Source organism: Diadema setosum, chromosome 18, assembly GCF_964275005.1.
Source record: "Diadema setosum chromosome 18, eeDiaSeto1, whole genome shotgun sequence".
NCBI classification, from domain to species: Eukaryota; Metazoa; Echinodermata; class Echinoidea; order Diadematoida; family Diadematidae; genus Diadema; species Diadema setosum.
In genome coordinates, this window is record NC_092702.1 from 7,055,300 (window position 1) to 7,081,751 (window position 26,452).

General features: G+C 38.5%; 1 protein-coding gene across 1 annotated transcript; it reads left to right on the forward strand.

Annotated features, from left to right (window-relative positions):
• The first annotated feature begins 398 nt into the window (after positions 1-398).
• LOC140241677 (signal recognition particle subunit SRP72-like) lies at positions 399-22,182 on the forward strand. The gene is made up of 17 exons (XM_072321418.1): positions 399-534; positions 4,684-4,801; positions 5,358-5,478; positions 6,270-6,335; positions 6,838-6,915; positions 7,652-7,792; positions 8,524-8,636; positions 9,660-9,717; positions 10,435-10,566; positions 11,308-11,436; positions 12,345-12,417; positions 12,929-13,089; positions 14,378-14,481; positions 15,532-15,609; positions 19,402-19,586; positions 20,332-20,488; positions 21,744-22,182. Exons 1-17 carry the CDS (start codon positions 420-422, stop codon positions 21,907-21,909), a joined length of 1,995 nt encoding a protein of 664 aa, XP_072177519.1. The 5' UTR covers positions 399-419; the 3' UTR covers positions 21,910-22,182.
• Positions 22,183-26,452: the final 4,270 nt, after the last annotated feature.

The following is a 26,452-nucleotide window of genomic DNA, read 5'->3' on the forward strand; positions in this document are numbered from 1 at the left end:
AAAGAACAATTAAAGTAAATTGTTTCATTGCAGGGTAATGAACGAAACAAAACAAAACAAAACATTACCGTTTATTCAAATGGACCCTGCATATACCAGCGGGGTCGCACATCCCCCACCCCGACCACACTCCTATCTGCCTGTAGGTCCTGCCCTCGTCCTATACAGTATACCTATAGGTCAAAGCGGCGTCCAGTATGATTTTCTGCACTTGTTTGATGTCGACCCCTCAGAGACACCATACATACCCTCCGTCTCTCCCTCCCTCTCTCCCTCTCTCCCTCTCTCTCCATGCGATGTGTACAACCTCGAGTGCAACGGCTTCTCGATCGTGCATCTGTACTGTATATCTGTCTACACGCACATATTCTGCATACACGTTGCTGTGTGGGAAAAAAATCCCTTAAAACTGGAGCACAATGTCAAAGCAGAAGAGTTCTGAAGTGAATTTGACGAACCTGTACCACGAATTGCAAAAATTCGCTCAAAATGGCGAATACAGCAATCCAAGGGCCCTCAACGTTGCAAATAAGAGTAAGTAGGCCTAGAGGTGATATCATTTTGTATGTAATGTGGCCCATGATAAATTTACCATCTGTGTAGTGTAGTGATACTGCTGGTGGTGCGGAATGAATAGACCCGTCTATGGAGAATGCTGTGCCTGTGGTGTGGTTGGAATGGAATCATTGGGGGGTAGTGCAGCGAAGGATAGATTGTATGCTATGTGTGTGCAGATTTTCTGGTTGAAACCATCACATACAGTACATGTAGCATGACAGCTTCTTGGCATTCAAAGAATATTAAAATGGACACAGAACGGAACCATACGGAACCATGGAGTTACTCTGTCATCTGACATGAAGTGGAATACTCACGTGGACCACGCAGTAGCTAATAATGGTATGATTGGTTTTCTATGTCACAACCTGGGATCAGCCCCTCCTAAAGTGAAAATCCAAGCTTTTAAAAGTCTCGTCCGTCCCCATATTGAATAGGCCTACTGCAGTTCAGTATGGGATCCACATACCAAGAGCAATCAAGCTATCCAAAGGCGAGCGGCACGGTTTATCCTAACTAGAAACTATTTCTACACGCAGCCGCTGTCGCAAAGCGACAGCGGCTGCACCTCTACTCCTTCGCAGACGTTATTTTTGGCGGTGGGTGTACGTTTCCTTCATGAATATCTTTATTGATCGTGGAAAACTAAAATATAAGGAATCCCCGTAATCTATGATAATCATTCAATAATCGGTATGCGTATTTTTTTTAATTATGTCAAAAACCCACCGAAATCCGTCCTTAAATTCAGGTCTGTAAGCGTCCGTATTGCTTCACTCACATCTTCTGCGTGTTATTGTCCCCGCCGAACGAGTTCGAGCAGGGGACTATGAAACGGGCTCCGTACGTGTGTGTGTCCGTGTGTCCGTCCGTCCGTGCGTCCGTCCGTGTGTCCGTCCGTGCGTCCGTGTGTGCGTCCGTGTGTGATCAAAATCTTCAATTTGCTACTTCTCTGTCATTTATGAGCCAATTTTGATTCTGTTTGCTTTATATGATAGCACTACATGGGAGCTTTAAAACTTCTACACAGAATTTCAGTCGTGACCTTTGACCTTGACCTTTGACCTATATTGTACATTTTGCTACAAAATGCTACTCCTTCGCCATTTCTAACCCGATTTTGATTCCGTTTGCTTTATATGATGGCACTAGGTGAGGGCTTCAAAACTTCTACACAGAATTTTGACCTTTGACTTCTTTGACCTTTGACCTTGATTTTTGACCTATATTGTACATTTTGCTACAAAATGCTACTCCTTCGCCATTTCTAACCCGATTTCGATTCAGTTTGCTTTATGTGATGGCACTAGGTGAGGGCTTCAAAACTTCTACACAGAATTTTGACCTTTGCCTTCTTTGACCTTTGACCTTGATTTTTGACCTATATTGTACATTTTGCTACAACATGCTACTCCTTCGCCATTTCTAACCCGATTTCGATTCCGTTTGCTTTATGTGATGGCACTAGGTGAGGGCTTCAAAACTCCTACACAGAATTTTGACCTTTGCCTTCTTTGACCTTTGACCTTGATTTTTGACCTATATTGTACAATTTGCTACAAAATGCTACTCCTTCGCCATTTCTAACCTGATTTCGATTCCGTTTCTTTATGTGATGGCACTAGGTGAGGGCTTCAAAACTTCTACACAGAATTTTGACCTTTGCCTTCTTTGACCTTTGACCTTGATTTTTGACCTGTATTGTACATTGGCTACAAAATGCTACTCCTTCGCCGTTTCTAACCCGATTTTGATTCCATTTGCTTTATGTGATGGCACTAGGTGAGGGCTTCAAAACTTTACACAGAATTTTGACCTTTGCCTTCTTTGACCTTTGACCTTGATTTTTGACCTGTATTGTACATTGGCTATAAAATGCTACTCCTTCGCCATTTCTAACCCGATTTTGATTCCGTTTGCTTTATGTGATGGCACTAGGTGAGGGCTTCAAAACTTTTACACAGAATTTTGACCTTTGACTTCTTTGACCTTTGACCTTGATTTTTTACCTATATTGCACATTTTGCTACAAAATGCTACTTCCGGCGGGGACATATATTACGCACCGCGTAATTTCTACTTTTCCTTGTTGAATAGCAATCACTCTCCTATACTACAACGTAGCTAGTCGGAGCGGAAGTGACGTCAAATCATGTGAGCAGCACGCGCGGAAATACAGTACATCATTATTACATGTACGTAGAAGACGACAAGCTTTACGTAACACAAGAAACGCACGGGCGTATGTAAAATGCTACCACGGTACCTCGGGTTGAGCATTCAAATGGTAGTTCGTTGATTTTGTGAATCATCGCACAATCCGAAAAATTCAACAATAAGGTTTGGATACCAACAAAACACCAAATTCAACTCAACCATCAGCAAAATACGATATAGGTGGGTGGTATTACTGTTAAAATCAAACAAAATAAAAGACATTTTTGTGGTCTTGCCGTCAAAGGCAACGGTCGTTAACAACGTTTAAACACTAGTACACGTCAGACCGCTGTTTGCACAGCGGTCTGGTCAGGCTAGGTTTATCCTTAACGATTATAAACGTGAAAGCTCTGTCACAGCCATGCTTGCATCCCTCCAACTAGTGCAACTCCCACCCCTCCAACAAAGAAGATTCATCAACAGGCAGGTCATGATGCACAAGATGATCCACAACAATGTAGACCTCCCTATTACGGATTACTTGGAATTTAAGAAACGAGACCCCTCTGTGTCTACAAGAAGATCTCACCCGCTCTCCCTTGAACATTGTTGAAGTTCCTTTTAGCAAGACCAACTGTTTCAAACAGTCTTTTTTCCCAAAATCTGCCAAAGATTGGAACTCCCTTCCCCACTCATTAATTTCCATCAAGGCTTCAATGATATTTAAACAAAAGCTAAAGAGCACACAGCTTGATTAGATACCGTTCCCTCACAGACCGCTGTCAACGTTGAGTGATGTTCCGGATGGAGCTTTTCAACCGTGATACCGTGAAAACGTGAAACCATAATATGATTGGACACAAGTCAAGTGGTTGATAAGTGGTTCGGTGGTGCTTGTAACTATATAGTTGTATTGTGTCCTCGACATTGACGCATCATTATGATCATTGTAAAAGCACAGTTTAGCATACGTTTGTAGATACACATTCAGTTCAGTTGTTATTGATGGCCAATTTGAATTAGATTAAAAGTCTTGGCAAATGATCAACCTTACCATAGTTTTCAGAGGACAATATCCCAAACCTGCATGGACGTCCCAATGTTTTTTATATTGCTTGACGTAGGAGGCAACTACAGTCACACTGTAGGTCCTATTTATAGATCTACATCTAGAATCTAGATCTAGATTCTATAGATCTAGACCACTTAAATTTTGTGAAAGCAGACGTTCTTTGCTATGGGAGTATGAATGACTAGATCTAACGTTAGATTACTTGAAGAAGGTCAGCTCATGGATGTGTTGTAGCTCCATGATCAGCTGTAGTCAGGAAACAATTCAATCTTATTACATGTAGGCCTACTACCTCTTGCACCACAGAATCCCCTTCTATACAAACAGAGCCATGGTTATGTATTAGATGTAAAAAAAAAAAAAAGAAAAAAGAAAAAAAAAAGAAAGGTAAAAAAACTACTCTGGACAGACAGATTTTTCTGTCTTTAGAAACCTTTTATTGCTTTTGTAGGCAATCGAATTTTGGCACGGGAGGTTTGAACTTTGGTGCTGTTTTTGTTTTGCTTTTTTACTACTCTGAATAATGATACACTACATCATTCATACTACACAGTGTAGTCCCATGCCTATAGGACCATAATTCAGTATTATTATAATACACATTAAACGATTAAAGCAAGCTGCCCATGATTCGACCATAACACCATTCAAAATTCGACCACCTGCTACATGTAGAAACCTGAATGCTTTTACGTACGGTTGAATCCAGGCATGGGAGGTTGAACTTTGGTGTAGTCTTTTTATGTTAGCATTTAATACACAAACATACAGTAAAGTGAATCACTGTATCGTCTGTCTCATATACCATAGCCAAATCATGATATGGGAATGTGCTTCGACATGCAACAAACTTTATGTCTCGTCTTCCTTCATTTTCTTTGTTTTTTTTTTCCTAGTCCTGAAAGCATCCAGGCAAGATGAAACAGCCTTTCACTGCAAAGTAGTCTGTCTCATACACCAAGGACAGTTCCAGATAGCCCTCAAGGAGATTGTCAACAACCCAGCCTTAGCAAGGTCTGTAATGCCACTCCACTAGTTGCTAAAATATTTTAAAATTTACCAGTCTTTACATAAACAATTTGCTCTTCACATCATACAGTATTCTGTTCTTTTTCTTTTGTATTGGTAATTTGTTAGTCTTTATTTGGGATATTTTCTTGTTCAGAGTCTTGTATTAATAGTTTATTCTTAAATGTTTTAATGTAGTGTTTGTTTTAAACTACATGTTTCCTCAGAATAGAAATTGGTGAGCTCTGTATGTAATTCAGTTTTGCCGTCTATGTAAAGCTGAGATCTAATAGTCATATACTGTACGTGAGATCTGTTCTTTCACCTGTACATATGCTGGGATGATGATAATGCATGATGCTTATCTATGAAAATATGACTGAAATACAGACATGTCAGTAGAAACTACCATAGGACTGTCATGCTGGTTCAAATGCTACAGCAGCTTGATACAGTATACACATGTTGGTTTAAGAACTAAAAAGACATTACCGAGATTGTGTGGAGATTTGTCATGCCAAGGCAATTTACATCAATTCTTTAACCCCTTTTACACCAACAGTGGTTTATCATTTGAGAAGGCCTACTGCCAGTATCGTCTGAACAAAATCCCAGAAGCCTTGGCCACCATCAGGAATGTGTCAGACCCGAGTCCCAAACTGCAAGAACTGCTTGGACAAGTGGTATGTATTTCCTTACCCACTCCCAATGTAATTTATGAGGTATGTGTCGCGTGTAAAGAGTTGGATCTGATTACAAAATTTCAGATTAATACAGATTAGCATATGTAAAAACTGCATATGATTTTAAAGGTTTCAAACTATGAAAACATTTTTTATTTTTTCTGTGTAATTTTGTGTGTGTGTGTGTTTCTGTACCTGACAGGCAGCCTGTGTTTGTGTTGTAATATGTATGTAACTTTGCGCATCTGTGTCCATCTTGTCTTTTTTTTTTTAAAGAAAAATGGGGAAAAAGAAAAGAAATTTCATCTCAGAGTGTTGAGAAGTATTCTTTGTCCAGGAGAGGCTAGATGTAATTTCGGATCTTCAAGTCCACCCTTTTTACCTGTCCAGTTTAAAAGAAAAAAGGCTGTTGCTTGGGGTAGAGTCTGAAATTACACAAGCTGTTTTGAAAATGAGCAAATTAAAATATTTCCTTACGGGTCAGTCAATCATGTACTTGGATATCTTTCATAGAAGAAGTTTTCCCAGTGTACATAGAATACGCTTCACTCTCTTCTAGAGTTTTACATACTGTCCAAAGTACTTTAAACAGTCTGCAAGAATCTTCAGCTTATTGAAGGAGGCAGACTTATCCAGAAGAAAAAGAAAAAAAAAAAACAGTTGTCTTGATGTTCAATGTTGGGTTAGTGTGGTTCGGACAGGCTATACATTCAAGAGATTGTTTATAGACGATATTGTATGTACTTGTAGATATCATTTAATGTTTCTACTTGTTTTTCTTTCTTCTACAGCTGTACCGGTTGGATCAATTTGATGAATGTTTGGATGTCTACAAGAAACTTATCAAAAACACTTCGGTAGGTTAAACGACACGCCATCTCATTTGCTTTGTGAAATGTGAATTCTACATTCCTGTTAAAGCAAATTTGAAAGGAAGTGGAAGCTGAATGATGTGATTATGTTCAGAAAATGTCAGTGAAAAAAAAAAAATGAATAGACTGTAATGTGTACATGTAAATGCTCAATTAAAACTATCAAAGTGTTATGTTATTATAACCTGTGCAGAAAGACATGCAAATAGAAAAATTGAAGTTTTTGCACGTTTATGTATGTTGTACTTTCTTAAGGTGACTAATTTCTTTTCCCTTTATGTACGTGTGTTTCAGATTTCCAAACAGAAGAATCACCATAATTGTGCATGAAAATGCGTTTCAGAATCTGTGCTGCGCATTCTTCTGTAATGAAGAAAATTTCCTCACCCTTTTACCTGTTTTGTTACAAGTTTTCCTCCCTTCGTATTGAAATTGTATTTTTTATGATATTATCAAGTCACTTTCCCATTTTTTGTCAATCTTTCAGGATGATTATGAAGAGGAGAGGCAAACCAATCTGTCAGCTGTCATCGCGGCCCTGAAACTGTGGAATGACACTGATGTGGTAAGTCTTGTATTTCCTCCTGTCATCATTAACCCGTTGAGGACGGGCTGATTTTGCTACAACATGCATTTCCCATAGACCCCTGCCTGAGTATACTCGGGATTTGTCCTCAACGGGTTAATTGATGTGGAGACTCTCTGAGGGCATCTTCTTGACACTGCACACATTGTAGTTATATCATGTCTCTCAAGTTATGTGCTGTATGCACAGCTGGGCTCACATGGTAAAGGATAGAATCTGCATTAAGGTGTATGAGGCTGTAACATAGAACTACAATGACCAGAACACAATGGCCTCACAATTGACAGGAAACAAAAATTGAGGTGGTACAGACACTTTTCCTTCTTGGTAGGCCTACAAAGAAAAAAAAAAGGAACAAACAAGGGACAGTTAAAGGAAGCTGCAAATGAAGCTGCACCTTTGAAACAATCCTCATTATTTTGGATTCGCATTGACAAATGCCAAGTCTGGTTACGATGTGGATGTCATGGAGATAATTGCAGTGTCGTTAAATTGCACATTGCTCTGGACTCTTCCAATTTTAGGACCAAATAATGTGAATAATTTAGTTTGTGAAAGGGGTATCAGAGGAGAGTCGTGGGGTAGCTGAAGATGAGGGAATGGCCAGGAGTCATGTGTTGTGTGTAGGCATACACACTGCGCACTATAAAGTTGCCATAGATCCCAGTGATACCACTCCACCTGTTCATACATTGCCATGTGTGTTCTCTCGTAGGATGACCTCGGCTTGAAGGAGGACACATACGAGCTGAGCTACAACCGAGCCTGCCTCCTGATTGGCCAGGGCCGCTACCAGGAGGCCCTGAAGCAGCTGGACAGCGCCGAGGAGCTTTGCAGGGAGATGGAGGAGGAAGGGGTAGGTGTGAGGAAATCCAACAATTGTTTGTTTGTTTGGTTTTTTTTTTTTTTACACCGAACACTGGCTATACACTTCCTGTGTCAGACAAACTCTAGCTCTTTAGGGATTTCTGTATGAATGTGGCATTTGATTGTGACCATTTGGAGTTCCAAAGCATAATTAGTGTTCTTAAATCAGTCCATTCCTGAGTTATGATGAGGAGGAGTATTTCATTTGATTTCTTCAAGTCTCTGGACAACACCCAAAGTGATTATTTATTAACTTAATAGGTCATTAAGAGAGTCAGACAGAAAAGAAAAGTGAGAATCCATCATGAAAAAACAGGGAAATAGAGAGGAAGAATATGTTGGTGGTCAACCAGATACGTCTTAGCTTCTACAGCCTGTGATTGTGTGTACTCAGTGTATGATGAACACATAGACTTGTGTTTTAATAATAACAAATTGCTAATAATGAAGAACTAAACTGCAGTAGACATCACGTGTACACCTATGTGCAGTCAGTGTTGTGAGCTATAAAAAAAAAGTGTTCCATAATGCTGTTCATAAGTTACAAGTAGCCTGTAAATTACTGAGCTTATGGGATTATTGAGTCTAGTTTCAAACAGCAACCCCAAATACATTAGTTCTCAGCCATGTTAACCAATTCTCCTTGAAAGGAAGGAGCTTTGATTTCATTGTCTGATAAGGCCTGTTTGTTGACCTTTGACCTTTACTTGACCCCTCCAGGATGACATTGAGGGGGAGCTTGGAGTGATCAGTGTTCAGAAGGCTTTCTGCCTGCAGATGCAAGGAAAGAATGACGAAGCACTCAAACTGTACAACCAGTTTGTCAAGGCCAGGTGATTGCAACACCAAAGGAATTTCATACATTTCTTGCCGACCAAAACTGGAATAGGTCAAAAGTGGATACAAATGTTGTGTCAGCATCAGTCGTACTGATTTCTGTTTGTTAGATGATGAGATGATAATGTGTATGATTGTCCACATCCACACAGAAGGTGTATTTAGCCAATTATGTCTGTGTTTCAATTTCTTTATACCGATGAGTATTGGGGTATTGCTTGGCTTTGTTTTGAATAAAGCTAGAGTACCAAGATCAGGTGATCAAACTTAAAGGACAAGTTCACCTTCATTAACATAAGGATTGAGAGAATGTAGCAATATTTGTAGAATACATCATTGAAAGTTTGAGGAAAATTGGACAATCCGTTCAAAAGTTATGAATTTTTGAAGTTTTTGTGCAGTCACCGCTAGATGAGAAGACTACTGCAGTGTAGGATGTCACATGCATACAACAAGATAAGGAAAATATAAAGAGAATTTCACAAAATTTCATCTTTTGAAAAAAGTACACATTCCCTTGACTCGTTACTGACATATGTTATGGGTAATATTATTCCCATTGCCTTTAGAAAGAGGCAAGTCAAGTGCTCTTTTATTATGCGAAAAAGTGAAAATATGTTGAATTTTCTTTACATTTTCTTTATACTGTTTTACTCATATGACATCACGAGCCTTAGTAGTCTCCTCATCCAGCGGTTCCAACACAAACATTTTAAAAATTCATAACTTTTGCATCGATTGTCCGATTTTCCTCAAACTTTCACTAATGTGTTCTACTAATATTGCAGCATTCTCTCAATCCTTATGTTTATGAAGGTGAACTTATCAAAGTGGTGTGTGGAATAATGAAAGAGGTGACGTGGGCACCAACGATGGACAGAACACTTCCTCAAATTCAATATGTGCAGTGTATGATGGTATGGAGTGTATCTTATAGGAATGAAGAATGAGAGCCATACTTGCTGGGGGAAAGGGTACAAAATGTAATGAAATGTTCTGTTGAATTTTCAATATTTCAGACCATCTGACATTGGTGTGGTGGCTGTAGCATCTGCAAATATCATCTCTTTGAATAAGGTAAGAGAAAACTTTGTGATGTTTGATACTATCCCATCATTATTGTTGGCATGGGTTTTGCCCACAGAGCAGTCAAGTAGGTGATATGGTTTGGGACCACTGAAATTTACTCATTATATAGGGTATCTTGTTGTATAAGGGATAAAAACATAAGAATATGAAAGCATAGGACCTGCAAAATTACATCAATATAAGAGATTTCTCATTATATGACCTCGTTATAATGAGGATCCACTGTATTATCATTACATGGCAGCCACTAAGGTATGGATGACTGCTCAGCTGGTGGACTATTGTGTATCATACAATGCCAGTTTTAGAATGTGACAATTGTAAGGGGCACATTTCGGTATTATCTTCAAAGCAATGTGATGAATGCATCTTTATGGAAGCAGCTAAATTGATCATACAGTTAATCTTATTTTACACTGATTTGTTTTTATTTGCCCAGTAAAGGCTGTAGCTGATTCTCAATTCCTGTAATAAGTTTGCTTTGAAATACAGCGCATGCATATTATACAGTTTGATAACAAAAAAGATAAAAAGAAACAACATTTGCATATGATACGTCTGCCAGTGCCTAACAGAGAATGACCGCTGTTCTTTTTTAAGCCTGTAAGAATCATTGAAAAAAAAAAAATTTAGGCCTGTAAGAATCTGGAAAAAAAAAAAGAAAAATAAGTGAAATGAAATTAAATTATGTTTGTAATTGTGCAGGACCAGAATGTGTTTGATTCCAAGAAGAAAGTCAAGGCAACCACCGCCCCAGGGGTGGAGTTCAAGCTCGCCAAGGCCCAGAGGAACGCTATCGCCTTCAACCGGTTCCTTCTCTTGCTCTACACCAACCAGGTAATGCCAACAAAAGTGTGCAGATTCTCAGAAGTTCATGATACGTGTGGTCACCAGACCTCGGGTCCAATTGCAAAGAGACTGATGCAGGCAGAGTGTCACTGTTTCCATGTGACACATGTCTAAATTTTGTTGATTACACAAAAATGAGGTTAGATCAATAATGACACTGTCTAGGTGGTACTCTGCAATACTCTTATTAGTTGTATAAATGTTCCTTGAAATTCTATCTGGGAGTCATCCATGAATTAGTTTGTAAACACAAGAGAGATGATAGTTATGAGAGTGAGTACAATATTGATTGCAAAATAAAGACAATGATGATGATAATGATTAATGAAATGAAGTGATTATTGACAATGATAATGATGATGTTTGCTCCCAATAGTGTTGACAGTTAATTTGATATATGACTGGGGAGTAGCATGTAATGTTGGTGAGGCTACTCTGTGCATGCCAATGGCAATAGTTATCGTTCTGATGAAGGAAATGGTGTTGCTAGTGGATCCTGGTGATGATGGTGACGATGATGATGACAGTGATGACAGTGATGATGATGACGATGGCGATGACGGCGATGATGATGATGATGTTGATGATGATGATGATGAAGGAGGAGGAGGAGGATAATGGTGGCAATGATGATGGGAGAATTGACTGTAGCTGATAATGGTGATGATGATAGTGAGAGTTACTGTCATTATAACCATGATATGCAATCTGGTTCTCTCCGAATCACAGTTTGAGCAGTGCCGCAAGCTCTTGGCCACCTTAAAGGAGGAGGACTTTGGAGACGAGATGCTTTGTCTACTCCAGGCTAGTCTCCTGTCCAGACAGAAAGACATCCCCAAGGCCATCCAGTTGATTCAGGTGGGGACGCCACTGTGCAGGAGGCAACAAACCTGACCAGTCATTTTGCCGTAGAGCATTTATGTGCTCTGCCCAGCCAGTGATTATTGCATCATGCTCGCTGGTCATGACTGATAGTTGTTATTGTGCATGTTTAGAACTTGAAGAAATATTCAGCTCCAAGAATCCATGAGCTCTTTACTTTTGAGATGTTTTGTATATAAATGCAAAGTATATTTGTGACTTCATTAATTAATTCATTTTTTTTTTCATTTCCTACGAAATTTTGCAAATTCAGTAAACATTTCCATATATGTAGTTAAAAAAAAAAAAAATAGTACAACATTGTAGAATATACTGTGAATGGAAATAATTCTGTGCTGTGACTGTTATGACTTTGCCAAAACAAAGTTGTTGGAAATGAAGGGGGCTGTTGAAAAATGGCTTTTGATTTGCAGTCCCCTTTTTAACAATTAATGATTCCTGAACTGACAAAACTAGGGCAGATTGCTTTAAAAATAAGAAGCTTCTGTGACTAGCCTTCCTCTAAACATCAACACTAGACAATTCTCTTTGTCCCATCCCCCCCCCCCCCCATGCAATGTACTTTTATCCTCACCTATTTGATTGGAAAAAAAAACTGTCCTTGTAGACTTCTCAATCAATCCACAAGCAAAATACCTTCGAGAATATTCATGCTGTATTAGGTAAGTGCCTTTTTGTGCTTGTTTCTGTTTTTGTTTTGTTTTACATATGTAAGAGTGAAGTCCAGGAAAAAGATATCCTTTCTTGTCTTGTGGAAGAACTGTTCATCCTGTCCCTTTTGACTTCTGATCAAGTGGGATACTTTTTGTGCCCATTCCTGTGCGACAGGCAAAAGCCAACATACTTACTAACAGGCTTTCTCTGGTTTTGGTTCATTTTCTCAGGATTATGTAGACTCACATGATGATGCAAGCCTACCCCTCCAGCTCACTGCCGTACAGCTCTTCTTGCTGCAAGGTCAGAGTTCATGGTGTTCTAGACTTTGGATCTACACAAATGACAGTCATTTGACTGAGGCACCCATTATGTAGTCTTCTTGGGATGCCATGTTTAATGACTCTATCATCACACGCCAATTGCTTCTTTGTTATTCATTTGAAGTTTTACCAAGCATTTGCTGTGATTTCAATGATATGAGTCATAGAAAGTATTCTCTTTTTTCGTAGATGTAGAATTTCTGTGGAAAAATTGAATTAGAAGATGCAAGTATTACCAGCTTGTTATCATGAAATGTAATTTTAAATCAACTTCGGAGTCATTTGTGTTCAATTAGAAATCTGATATCATTTCATTGTAGTTCGATACATTGATGTCTGCATATACATTCAAACTTTTTGGATGGCAGGAAGCTGAGGAACTTCTTTCCTCATAATTCTGCTGTTGTTGATTTTTTTTTTTTGAAACAGCCTCAGAAATTTGTTTCTTTTTATCTCCATTGACCTTCTTTTTTTTTTTTGTACTCGTGCAGGTAACATTGGCAGGGCCTGTGACATGCTGAAATCCCTGAACGGCACCCGGTACAAACCTGGCATCGTCTCGACACTGGTAGCGCTCTACACTGGCATGGAGGACAGTGAGGCAGCCATTGGTGTGCTGGATGAGGCGGTGGAGTGGTACAAGTCCCAGGGGGTAAGTAGTGATTTCCTCATTGTACACTTGTGAGCATGACCAGTACTGGTGGTTAGTACTGCTGGAGCCTGTTTCATGAAGAGTTGCGATTGATCTTACGCTTGATTTATAGATCGTAACTTGTTGAATCGATAATGAGCGTAAGTTGTGTTTCATAAAGACACTTTCTCTTGATTTCAAGAAAAATCAAGCGGAACTTTCAGTAGATTGAGTGTTATTTGCGATCAGTCGCGAAATTGTTGAAATATGAAACACAATTTGCGATTGATTGCCACTTATGCTCAATCTTTATGAAACAGCCCCCAGGTGGTGTAATTACTACCTTGTCCGCTTTGCTTTGATGATTATTTTGGAGATATACTATACAGATGTACTGCTTACCAGGAAATCAACCTCAACCAAGTTATAATCTCTGTCAGCAGTTTCTGCTTGTGATTGTGTTTTGTTCCGTTCACTGGCTGTTAGGGGTGAAAGCAGACAAGCTATGAGTATATGCTGTCCCATCATTAATTTGAACACCATAGTTGTTGGTCTAGCCTGTGTTTTAAAGTGAAAACATAGTTCTGGTAAGGGTTTGAGAACCGGTCTTGCACCATTTCATATTTGCTTGCAATATGTCGAAAGAGTCTACCAAGAAACTTACCTGACTGAAGCGATTTGCCGGGATAATGAGTAGTTTCGGAGTATTTTGAGATCAAAAATAAGAGTTGGTATAATACCGACTTTTATTCCAGAAGGATCCAGGTTAACTCAGTCTCAGGGACAACTCGGCCCTATTTCAGACAATTTATATGCAGTTCGTGATCGCCATATTTTATACATAGGCGCATGTTCATTTTGTAGGCGCACCAATGAGGTTCTTTAATGTGCATGTTGTATCAACTCGGCCTATAACTGCAACCAGCCAGAACGCGAAGCGCTCCCATAGTATAACACTGTACAATCCAGAGGGACAACTCGGGGCCCCGCCATCAAAGTGAGGCCGAGTTGTCCCTGAGTCCAAGTTAGCCTGACCCCGATCGGGTAAGTTCTGAGATGCGAACATTTTTGGTTAATATTTCGCATTTTCGTCATTACCCAATGAATATCTTGTTATGACAGCATTATTCTACGCATTTCTTAGGCATACGTGTACATTTTGGAGCGAAATTTGACAATTTTGCAGGCATACCAGAATTATGTTTTGCCTTTAATGATGTTTACAGAGGAAAAATTTGAGCTAAAGTGAATTGTGCTGTTCATGTGTAGATGATATGCTGTTTCTTTCCTCATGTCTTTGCACCCACAGGGTCCACAGAGTGAGTTGAACACTCTCTTACGAGAGAATACGGCTTTCAAGCTGAGGACTGGTCAGTCCCAGGCAGCCACTGCCATGCTGGAAGACCTCAGAAAGTGAGTGACAAAAGCTCCCTAAAGTTGCTTTCATCCTTGTCTCTTTTGAAAAATACCACATCTCCTTGCCAGGCAAGGTTGATTCAACCCTCCCTTAGCCACAGAACAGCCAAAAAAGTCCAGTGTGGTTAGGGTTAAGGCCAAAAAAAAAAATTGTTGCATTGGCGTAACATGAGATTTTCAAATAGGGTCGGTCGGGCGGATTTTTTTTTTTTTTTTTTTTTTTTTTTTTTTTTTTTTTTTTTTTTTATTTCTACCTGCATTTTACGTGTAAAACTCGTGCTCAGCTCAGTAAACAGTTACAACTGCTGCACCGAATGTGCTGTGTTCATCTATTCTACAAATCATTTATGAGGCCGATATTACTGGAATTATACCCCTTCACAGAATTTAAAGATGTTGAAATCCCTATCCTGAATGTTTTCACTTCATATTTTACTATTTTGACTTAGATAAGATAGATGCAAATTGACCCATATGTACGATCTTTTCATCGCACCCGGCGATCTCTATTACAGTCCCACATATACAGATTCGTGTAAGTTCTCCACACAAGAAACCTACGGCAAAACTGTGCACAATACATCGCAGTCTGAATGCTACGTATACACTGAATAAATCTTGTTAGAGTACGTGTCCGTGTTGGAAACAGATGACGTACTGATCAAGGAAGGCTTATGCGAGGCGCTAGATCTCTCCCTCGTACATCCGATATCCCCAGAGCCGTTTCCACTTCCGGGTTTGTGCGATCGCGATCGCAATCAACAAGATATTTGATATCGATAGCAAGAAAAATAATAAAAAAACAGGGGGTCGGCGGAATTTTTAGGGTCGGGCGGGTTACGCCAATGCAACAATTTTTTTTTTTTGGCCTAATGGTAGAATTTCTCAATATAAACATCTTGTATGATGTATCCCATTCAATATACCTATTCATTTCATTGAAAAGCTTATACTGGCAAGCGTAAACTTGGCAGGTCCATTTCGTAGATGATGAAATTACCTCTGATTAAATTGGATGATATCTGTATTTTGTTCATTTCTGTGCAGATCAAACCCAGGAGACATCAAGACACTAGCCCAACTCATCTCAGCCTACTCCAAGTTTGACCCCAAGCGAGCACAAGAGTATCCTTGACCTGGCCATGTTTTCTTCACGTGTAGGAAAACATGTTCATTAATAACCTTTTTCATCTTGGGGAATAATCTGAGGAGTCCAAAAATTAAGAGAAATGGCAGTCACCAAACTTTATCAAACTAGACATGTTTCGTCACATTTCGACACCTTTTCGTCTTCTTGAAAACACATGGTTGAATTTGTCACCAAACCCAGTGTTTTATCACAAGGGTGACAAATTATATTATGATAGTAAATATACATTAGTGAATGCACTTTCAAGATTATTTCTGGTAGATCCAGGTATTGGACAAGGATCGAATAAGGGGGGGGGGGCAGTTTTTACATTTTAGTCTTAGTTTTTTAGATGCATAGTCAAATTTTCTGAATACAGTGCACACTTGGCAGGTATTTTTGCCAGTGTGATGGAATATGCAAAGGGATACCATGCCCCCATGGATGCCTTTAAAGCTGCCCCCCCCCCCCCCTCCCCCCGTCTTTGCTTACCAGTTTCGATAACCCTTTTATTCCCAGCTCTTTTGTAGACACTTTGATTTAGCAGTGCCCTTTACATACATCTTTTATTAGGTGATCAGAGTATCCTCTCGGATCACCTTCTGTATCTGTACTGATTCTTTTTTTTCTTTGTTTATTTCTTTCTCCACAAAATCTTGTGCAGAGGTCCTTTGACTATCAATTTCAAACTTATGTCATCTATGTATCAAGTTCTAAAGATGATCAGTCTAATCTAACAACGTGATTAGTCATTCGTGATGTCAGTATGACGTCATTATCTCAAATGACATTCTCAATCATATGTCATGAATGGAATGAAAATTCTCAAAGAAATTTATGTCTCATATAGCTCAAGTCAAGCACTATTCATTCATATTCTGAAAATTCAATTTACATATGAAATGTACACATACGCGCACGTTGAAATTTTAACATGTTCTAATAGAGCTCAAAATTATTTTTAAGACGTTTCACGTCACGTGGAGCATTTGATAAGAAATTGACGGACGCGTATACAACAAAAATTTCATGTGTTTTTACATGAATCGGATGTCTAAGACATTAAGGAATGATTCTACCAAGTTTCATGTCAATCCGATTCAATATGATGTCATACGGGCCTGTCAAAGTTGAAATTCTGTGTGTGCGTCAATGGGGATATACAGTGCAAATATGCTAGAAAAAAGGAAGTTTTAAATTCGATTAAAGGGATCATACAGTTGAGACCTAATTTCGGGTTTCTAACATTTTTTGGTGAGATAATGAGAAACCTCTTATGAAATATGAAAGAACATGTAATTCTATGAGGAATTCACGTTTATTTTATGAAAATTGGTTTAGAAACACCTGAGATATCCAAAAAAGAGCGATTCTAGTAAAGTGTGGGACCCACACTTTATTGTGATCGCTTTGTTTTACTCTGTTTTTGGATGTTTCAGTCATACCAAACCCGATTTTCACCAAATAAACTCTCAATTCCTCTTAAAATGGTATGTTTTGTACTATATCATAAGTGTTTTCTTGGTATCTCGCAAAAAGTCACAAGCCCAATTCTCATCTCCACCAATACTGTACCATCCCTTTAAGCTCGTCAGGATGGACGGTGACCCCCAATTTTCTTCACATATTCTGAAAGCTGATGAGTTGTAAATATTTCATGGATGGCCGATGCTAGCAAAATGATTTAAAGGTATCAAATTCCTCTTTGAAATTAAAAAAGTAAATTTTCAAAATGATGTCATCAAATTTCAAGTTCACTCGAGCATATCTCACTTATCCTTGGCCTATTTTCACCCAGATTTCAGTATGTTGTAGTTTGTTGAATGCTCTTTCACGTTTTTAATCTCAAATTTTAGATTAGATGACGTTATCACCTCGAAAAATTCGATTGAAAGTAACCTTGTTGAATTTGACCAGTTTACTTGTTACTTCTGTGGGAGTGCATTTTTTCTTCAAATGAAAATTGACATGACCGTCTTCATCGAGCACTAGCTCACTTATCCTTTGGTGAATTTCTCCCAGATTTCAATATGTCGTAGCTGAGACTTGGGGCTGTTGAAAGAGTGCCCTCCATTTTTTTCCATTGGATGTCGCGGATCATGTTGAAAAACCTGGTTGAAATAGAAACTTAGCTTCAATGTCGAGAGATATTTCTAAACAACACATAGCCAATCGCCCCTAAACACACATGAAACCAATCGGGTCATGCGTATTGGAATCAGAAGTCAAAATTTTTATTTCCGAATATATCAGATCACCTAATTTGTCAGTCATGACAAATTTCGAGTCTAATTCTCAGTACCTCTTTAAACCCATTCTTTTTGTATACCAGCTTCAATAACCCTTTCATTCCCACTGTTTTAGACCCTTTCATTAGACAGTACTCTTTAGATAACCCTGTCATTCCCAGCTCTTTTGTAAACCCTTTCATTTGGCAGTACCCTTGTAACAACCCTTTTATTCTCAGTATCTCTGTAATATCCTTTCATTTTGTAGAACAGTTTCTATAACCCTTTTATTCCCAGCTCATTTGTAGACCCTTTCATTTGGCAGTACCCTTTCAATATCCCTTTTACTCTCGGTATCTCTGTACACCCTTTCAATTTGCAGAACAGTTTCTATAACCCTTTCATTTCCAGCTCTTTTGAAGACCGTTTCATTTGGCAGTACCCTTTAGATTGTTTGTATTTTGTATCTGAATTGTACAGTGCATAGAGAAGCATGTGATTATTATATGCTTTATAAATGTAGTATCATTATTATTTATTTTAGATGACCCTTTTATTCTCAGAACCTCTGTTCACCCTTTCATTTTGTAGAACAGTTTCTTTTTTTTTTAACCCTTTCATTCCCAGCTCTTTTGTAGACCTGTTCAATCAGCACTACCCTTTAGATAACCTTTTTTTTTTTCTCAGCATCTCTCTACACCTTTTTCATTTCCTGCAGAACAGTTTCTGTAACCCTTTGTTTCCCGGATCCTTTCAATTTTGGTAGAACCCTGTAGCTAACCCTTTTATTCTCAGTACCTCTGCACACCCTTTCATATGGAAGAACAATTTCTAGCACCCTTTTGAAAAGCCTTTATTCTCAGTCCCGACATCCTGAATATGACGTCATTTTTCCTTGTTTGCTGCTCCTGCACAATTTGAGGTTTCTGACAGAATATCCCATTCATTTTCACTTGTTCCTTCAAGAGTAGGGCTGCGGCAAAGCAAAAACTTTGTCACTTGGTCCAAACATTTTTTTTTAATGAATAGATACATCAAGTACTGTGAATATTAAGTGATGCATTTGGAAACGTTTTGAAATGATCAGAGGGTATTTTCTGCGACAGCTTCATGATCATCGTCATCTCCCATCAATACGGAAAATTTGAGCAATTTTAGTCACTAAATGGTGGACTTTGCAGGAAAGGTAAAATTACTGATTTTCCAAGAAAAAAAAAAATACAGAATACTCTAGTGCTATTTTCAAGGTTGGCATCCCTGCAGTTGCACTGTAAAAGTGGAAATATGCTAGGCTAATTTCACTGATTACATGTACTTTTGGTGATAATTTTGTGGACAAAAGTATTTGTTGACATGTGTAAATGTTTCGTGAACACCTGGTAATCATACATTGTTTGCGGGATTAATCTGCAAAGCATGAAATTTGCAAACATTTCCACACAGCAAAATGTAAAGTGTTTGCAGTCCACCACACTCAGAGCTTACTCTGAATTTCTTTACAAAATAGTGATGCAGTGCTGTCAGGGATTTTTCCTTAACCCAAGACTTGCCGTGAATCAGACTTAGCCTGGAGCTCCCGTCGGTAGCCCAGCTGTCTGGGGACGTTGATGTAGACGTGTTGGAGAGCACGCCCCTCTCTCTCAGCGCCAGGCAGCTCCGCAAGGCAGGGAAAGGGGAGGCAGAGAAGGCAGGGACTGCAGCCTCACTCCAGGAGGTGACCAAGAAGAGGAAAAGAAAGAGAAAGAGTGAGTTTCAAATGTGCCCTTCGATCATTGATGCCCCTTTCATAAAATCAATCATGCGGATGATATCCACATTACTTTGACGTGAAATCGGAGCAAGACCAGATTAATCCACACCATTTTGATGTTGCTGTTGTCCAAATAATATTTGCATTCAACCAAGATTATGAACATGATTTAAAATAATTCAGATTGTTTCCAGGGTGCGCTCAAACAGTCCGCTTTTTTTTTTTGGGGGGGGGGAGCTCGCATCATTTGAGGGGCATTTGTAGTAACTATGGTGATTGTCCTTTTTTTCCTCAAGCTTATTTTTTCAAGGTACTCGTGAAAACAAGGTGTGCATTATTTTCAGAGTATGTAAAAGCAGTTTTTCCTGTATTGTCTGCATTACTTTAATGCAGATAATTGGGAGCTGCATTTGTGAAAGGAGTATGAGGCATCCTTAGATGTCCAATATGTGATGAATGGAATAGGATCTGCAAAGTTTAAATCTCTATGAAATAGTAATGTTTTTGATAAATCACGCTGTGAATTAATCGGGCGATAGTATATAATTCTGTGAATAGGACATTTTTATGATTTCTTGTTCTGTGCAATATTAATAACCCAGTTTTACCTTGCTTTGCACCTTTGAAAAGAGAACTGTGATTATTGCATCACTGAGACTGCAATGAACAGCTCCTATCAGCATACCAATTTTTTTCCATTTCATTTCTTTCACTACTTTCTATGTTGCTGTCTTTTCCAGCCCACTTGCCCAAGAACTGTGACCCTTCAGTGACCCCCGACCCTGAGCGCTGGCTGCCCATGAGGGAGAGGTCATACTTCAAGGGGAAGCGACGTCGAGACAAGAAGGGCGGCGTGGGGAAGGGCACGCAGGGAGCCACAGGAGGAGCAGGAGAGATGTGAGTCCCATGTTTCACTGTCCCTTTCAATGGGTTGCATCAACAGCCATGAGATTTGCTCTTTGCATTTGGACAATACTCTCAAACCAGATACATTAGTGGCATAAATCTTTTAAAAATCTAAGCCGACAGCCTTTTTCATGATACCAACATTTTGCACATAGCCACTGGCTTTTGATGCAATCTTTTGTGTGCATTATACTTTCACAAAAATCCTTTGCGTGCATTTTACTTTTCCAAACTTTTGCCCCTCGCAAAATTTGTAAACGTTTAATGCATGCAAAAATTTGGAGATTTACAGTTTGTTATTGAAGCTAAGATAGGTTTAACATAATGGTTTAAGGTTTATTTGTTTTTGTTTTTTTCAGTGGAATCAGGAACAAAATATAGAATATATATAAGAGGGATGGGAACAAGTTGTTGGTATATTATTTTATTGTGTAATTGTTAATTAAAAAACTGAAGATTCAGACTGTATTTTCAGATTTCATTTCAGGAACGCACTAACAGTTTTGTTGCAAGTAGCTGAAGAGCATGATTCGTATTTGCATTTGTTCTTATTAAGATTGATTCAAACATTCTCATAAATGTAAGTTCTCAAAGGTATATGATGGTCATGAGAGATATGTGTAATTTTTTTTTCTGAAAAGAGAATGCATTCAAGTGTAGGCTATCTATGTATTTTTGCGACATGAGTGCTACCAAATTCAAAATTTTCATCTGTTCAAATTGAAACAGATTGATCCTTTGTATTAGTGAAATTTGTTGGGATATGTTATCTTCCAAAAATGTCTTTCTTCTGGCACATGTGGAGTTAACTTGTTGTGAAGACTAGTCCTGAGTATACTCGGGCAGGTGTCTTTGGGAAATATGTCGTTATAGCAAAATCAGCCGGTCCTCAGTGGGTTAAATAATTGGATTTACACCATTAGTTCATGTGACTTGTGCAAAAAAAAAAAGGGAGAAAGGTATGTGTCACTTGTAAATTTCACATCAAAGTAAAGTAGTTACCGGTAGTCGCTTCATTGAAATAAGGGGCAACTCCAGTAATAATGAAGTCGTCGAGACCACTAGTTTTCTTTTGTTATATCAAAATTTCTTTATAGCTGAGCAGTAAAGTATATAAAAACTCTGCAATTGTGATTTTGAGACTCACATTTTTACCTTGTTTAATAAGAATTTCATTACAATCGTGTTTGTTATAACGAGAGGCATTTTATCTCTTTAATGGCTTCCTCCAACTTCTCTCCACCAGGGATGCCAGCAAACCAAGCAGCGTACCCAATTCTCCCCGGCCCGGCTCCCAGGCTAACAGCAGCACAACCGCGTCACCCTCGGCTGCCCTACCACCTCGCCAGCAGAAGCCCTCCTCCTCCGGGGCCAAGAAGCGGAAACCAAAGAAGAAAGGAGGAAAATGGTAGTCATCGGATTCGTCCTCTCATCATCTGGTCGTCATACAGATATATATATTTATATATTCCATCAATATATTCTCATCTTTTAAGTCTGCTCCTCAGTTACTCTTTCTCATTTCTCAATACTGGCAGTAAATTGCCGTTATAAAGTAATTGTTGGGGATTACTCACAGCTGCACCTATCATGAGCTTTTATTTTACTTTCTTAAAATGTCCCAAATTTAGGTGGATGTTGACTGGTAAAGATACATCATTTATGAATAAAGGAAGAGGTCGCTCTTTGACTGTCATGTCTTGGTCTTATCTGTTTTGACTTTTCCCAATATATTTTAAGCAAGTGACAGGGAGAAACTGGAAGAGAAGTTGTTATTAATCATGTTATGTCAAATGATTAGAATATATTAGAATATATTTCCCTGCAAGGATATCCTGATTAAATATATTTTGGTATCCTACCTATGTGTCAGTACAAAATGTTTTACTGCATGTCATCATGATATGGTACACTAAGCTCACTTCTTTTGGCAGTGACTTCTGAGTCTAATGAATTAATAGTGCCACAAAAAAAAAATGCAATTGTTGGAGGGATTTATCCGATTTGTTTGGCTCATTTTTTTTTTTTTTTTGTGCCATTATATTCCAGGTTTTATAAAAGCCAAACTGTCAAATCCATTTTAATACAGGGTTCTCTTTCTTTAGCTGATTTTCATCATTCCCTGACATATCTGTGTGCTATTTGATTTTAAGGTGAAAAACCACAGGTCACTGGCAAGCCCAATACAGCTAGCATCAAGTGGAGAAAACATTGAATCATTGATAAAATTCATACATATATGAAAAGCCTCATGAAAGCTGCTTTATTTCAAACATGTACAAAAAGGGGTTTTTTATGCTCTGCTTCTACTTTCATGTTAAACATGATATGAAAGTCATCAGTAAAAATCAACTCTTTATTGTCCATGCAAGCATACTTTTGAAGTCATCTTGATGGAAGGCTGTCTTGCAAATATTTGCATTTTCAAATGTGAAAATGCCCATCTGCCTAAAATTCAAGTAAAGTCAAGCCTGTGTACTGCAATCACTCAGTGAACACAGAAGTTGTGGCCTTTATACACAAGTGACCATAACAGGCAGTTTGGCTGCTTAATTTAATGTTATCAAATAAAATCCATGATATTACATCGAGCACATGTCTCTGCTGTATTGTTTATGTATACAAAAAGGACACAGTAATGGTGTTACGTGTTACAACTTGTCATATCTCAGAAAAGAATGAATGCATAAGAGAACAGTGCACTGCCATTATAATGAACATGGTTATAACAAAATTTTTACAACAGAGTAGAAATTCAGATCCCAAAATTATCATCTATGATATCTTCATATACTTCACCCGTTCCTTCCGCAATTCTCTAAATACCTTCAATGTCCCCAAACGAGATTCTTTTTGCCCGTCGACAGAGAATGGACAGGTTGGTAATCCCCCTGTGGAAGCAGTCAAGCAGTGCATGCATCCCCTCCCCCACGGTCTACTATATACATGTGCCCTTGAACAATAGAAATATCGATCTGGTGCGATGTATGAATAGAGGTGCGCTGATGGGCTCACAGACTCTTTTGTTCTACACAAATCAGGCACCAGAATGCGATGACTGGGCTCAGCGAACACGGATATCTACTGTGATCAGCTTTGATTGCTAATGTACCTGTTCATACGAGTTTTGTAGCAGAGCAAGGGCAAACTAAGTCAGAACAAAGGTAAAAAATAATGTGATATACGAATTCTTCCAAGAGAAAGAGAACAAGTGCTGATAGAATAAACTCTAATTTTTTTATCAAACCCATTTTTGGGGACTTCATAACACAAAGAAGCATGAATTTTGGCTACAAAAGCAGGCACTCTTGTCTTCATCTTGGGAATCTGGTATACCAGGTTCCCGTATATCAGTTGCTCCTACGGGAACCTGGTATACCAAGTTCCCTTAAAGAATGGGTTAACTGATTTGCTATAATGAAATTTTGATATAACAAAAGAAAACTGCCGGTCCTGAGGTTTTTGTTATTATAGGAGTCACCTGTATTATATTTGTTTGTTAGTATAGAGAGTTGGTTCATCCTGTAATGGTGTTAACTGGTTCGATGCTGAATTCTTAAATCCCCTCAGACTTAATATGCAGGGCACCAGGTTCCTGTATGGAATGGGTTAATTCAGACACACCAGCTTGGGCAGAAAGAAAAGTAATTCATTAGAACAGTGGCAGGCATCGTCCAACCTGCAGTGTGCAGTCACCAAACACTGGGACTTGTTGTGTATGCAAGACTAGGTATGTGGCTGCTGGCAGTATAAGATGGGTAGACATTATATGCAATGCCTTTTGCACATATACTCTGCTCTCTCTTTTGGAGAGTTTGAATTGGCTGCATTATGCAAGTGGCCACTGTATACTGGTGGTTGCTATACACAAGGTCTCTAATGGGTGCTTAACACTCTTGCAGAGTTTGTAGTGGTGTCATAAAGCAGGTAGCTACTACACACAGTTGGTTGCTACGACAGGTGTAACTGTAGTGCAATGTACATTGCTCCAAAGAGAGTATCATACAGGTTATTTATGTTTACATTCACTCCACGTAGTGTGACTTGTTAAACCACACAATCAGACTATTATGCACTGTTGGGGGAAATACAAAGGATATTGGTTGTAGTCAAAAGTCAATAAAATGACGACAAATGTTTCCTGGAAAAGAAGATATTTTGTTTGTTACGTTTGTCTGTTATATGAGTCCTGGTGTTGGAGAAGACCCATTTCTGTTGTGTGCAAGTGTCACTGACGCTCCAGGATCCGGAAATGACCCCAGAGCAAATAGCGGCAGTTCCAGGCATGATGACAAGCTACAGTATATTGGGGCACTGTCTCTTGCTACTTGCTCAGAACAAGCACTATCAGTATTTAAACTTGCAATGTATTTAAAGGGGAAATCCAGTCCAAATATAAGTTAGTTTGATTTAAAAAAAAGAGTAAAATCTTACAAGTTCAATGGTAAATATTTAACTGAAATCAAGGAAAAATAAGGGAAGTTTTGACATTCTTTTTGAAGTTTTGCTAATTTCTGCAGAACAGTTCTTGTGCAGTGGATATGAATATGCAAATGAGTGAGCTAACCATGTCATAACCTCACAATTTTCCATTGATCATGTAAAAAAAAAAAAGAATAAAAAAAAATTTGATGAAAATTCAATGTCTCTGTCATTGAATTCTGAAGCATGATGTTATTCCTGGTTGAATAACTTCAGAATAGTGATCAGTTAGATATATGAGGATTTGAGCCCTGGGCATAATTGCGTTTGAATGAAAAACTTGAAATTACATGATTTTATGTACAAACTTATATGTTCAGTTGTGAGGAGATGACATGCTCACTTTGCCATTTGCATATTCATATTGACTTCAAGAACTGTTTCCCCCCCCCCCCAAAAAAAAAAAAAAAAATAGTGAAACTTCAAAACATTTTAACTTCCTTATTTGTCATCCAATTTTGATCAAAATTATACCATTGAACTCGTAATACATGTACTCTACTCTTTCTTATTAGACTAACTTACATTTGGACTAGATTTCCCCTTTAAAGTCTGAAACACAGTCCCTGACATGATCAGGGAAAATTTTGTCATCATACATGTACCTACTGGTATTTTGTTGTACATGTAGGCTTACAGTGCATTTCAGTTAAAAAAAGAATACGGTAATAACAGAATTTCATTACCAGGAGGTAAAGACTCGGATCCCAAAATGATTGTTTGCAGTGTATACATATATCTTTATACATGCATACTTTATTTGTTCACTTTTGCAAAATTATGACCTAATGAAAGAAAACTGCCGGTTATGAGGACTTCCTTATAACATAGGTTGTCTGTATTAGAAGGAGAAAAAGCAAGATCCCTTGGAGGCAGAAAACTAAAGAGTTGTTTATGTTGGATACATCAAATATTTGCCATATGAGATCCCTTTATACATGTTATATTGCTTGCTACTGTATGTAGTAAAAGTCCTGGACTTTGTCTCTGCTTTGTTCTTGACTCGAATCTACATGTAGTTTAAACAGGGAACACGCGTACTACCTCCTCGGTTTAATATGTCAGCGGCAACGTGCTACTATTCTAATAACAGGACGAGAATACTCGCTCCGAAAACTTTATGACCGTGAGCGTGTCATGCAGTATGTGACTATACTATACTTCATGCACATTTACGAACTTGATGTGTGTGTGGTTGTGCAAACATGCGGTTTAATCTCAGAAAATTAATCAGCAGCAAACGTACGTCACTTAGCATAAGTGTGTATAGCATACTTTATTTCCATTGCAAATTAAAGCATGTGATAAATAATCCTAGGATACTACCTGCCCACAGGCAGGTACGTACAAGGAAAAAAAAATACAGTGGACCCAGTCCATCACACCGCAATAATGGTTATTGACAGTTACACAAATATATACAAGTATACAAGTACATTTACACACAAATATACAAGTATACAAGTATACACA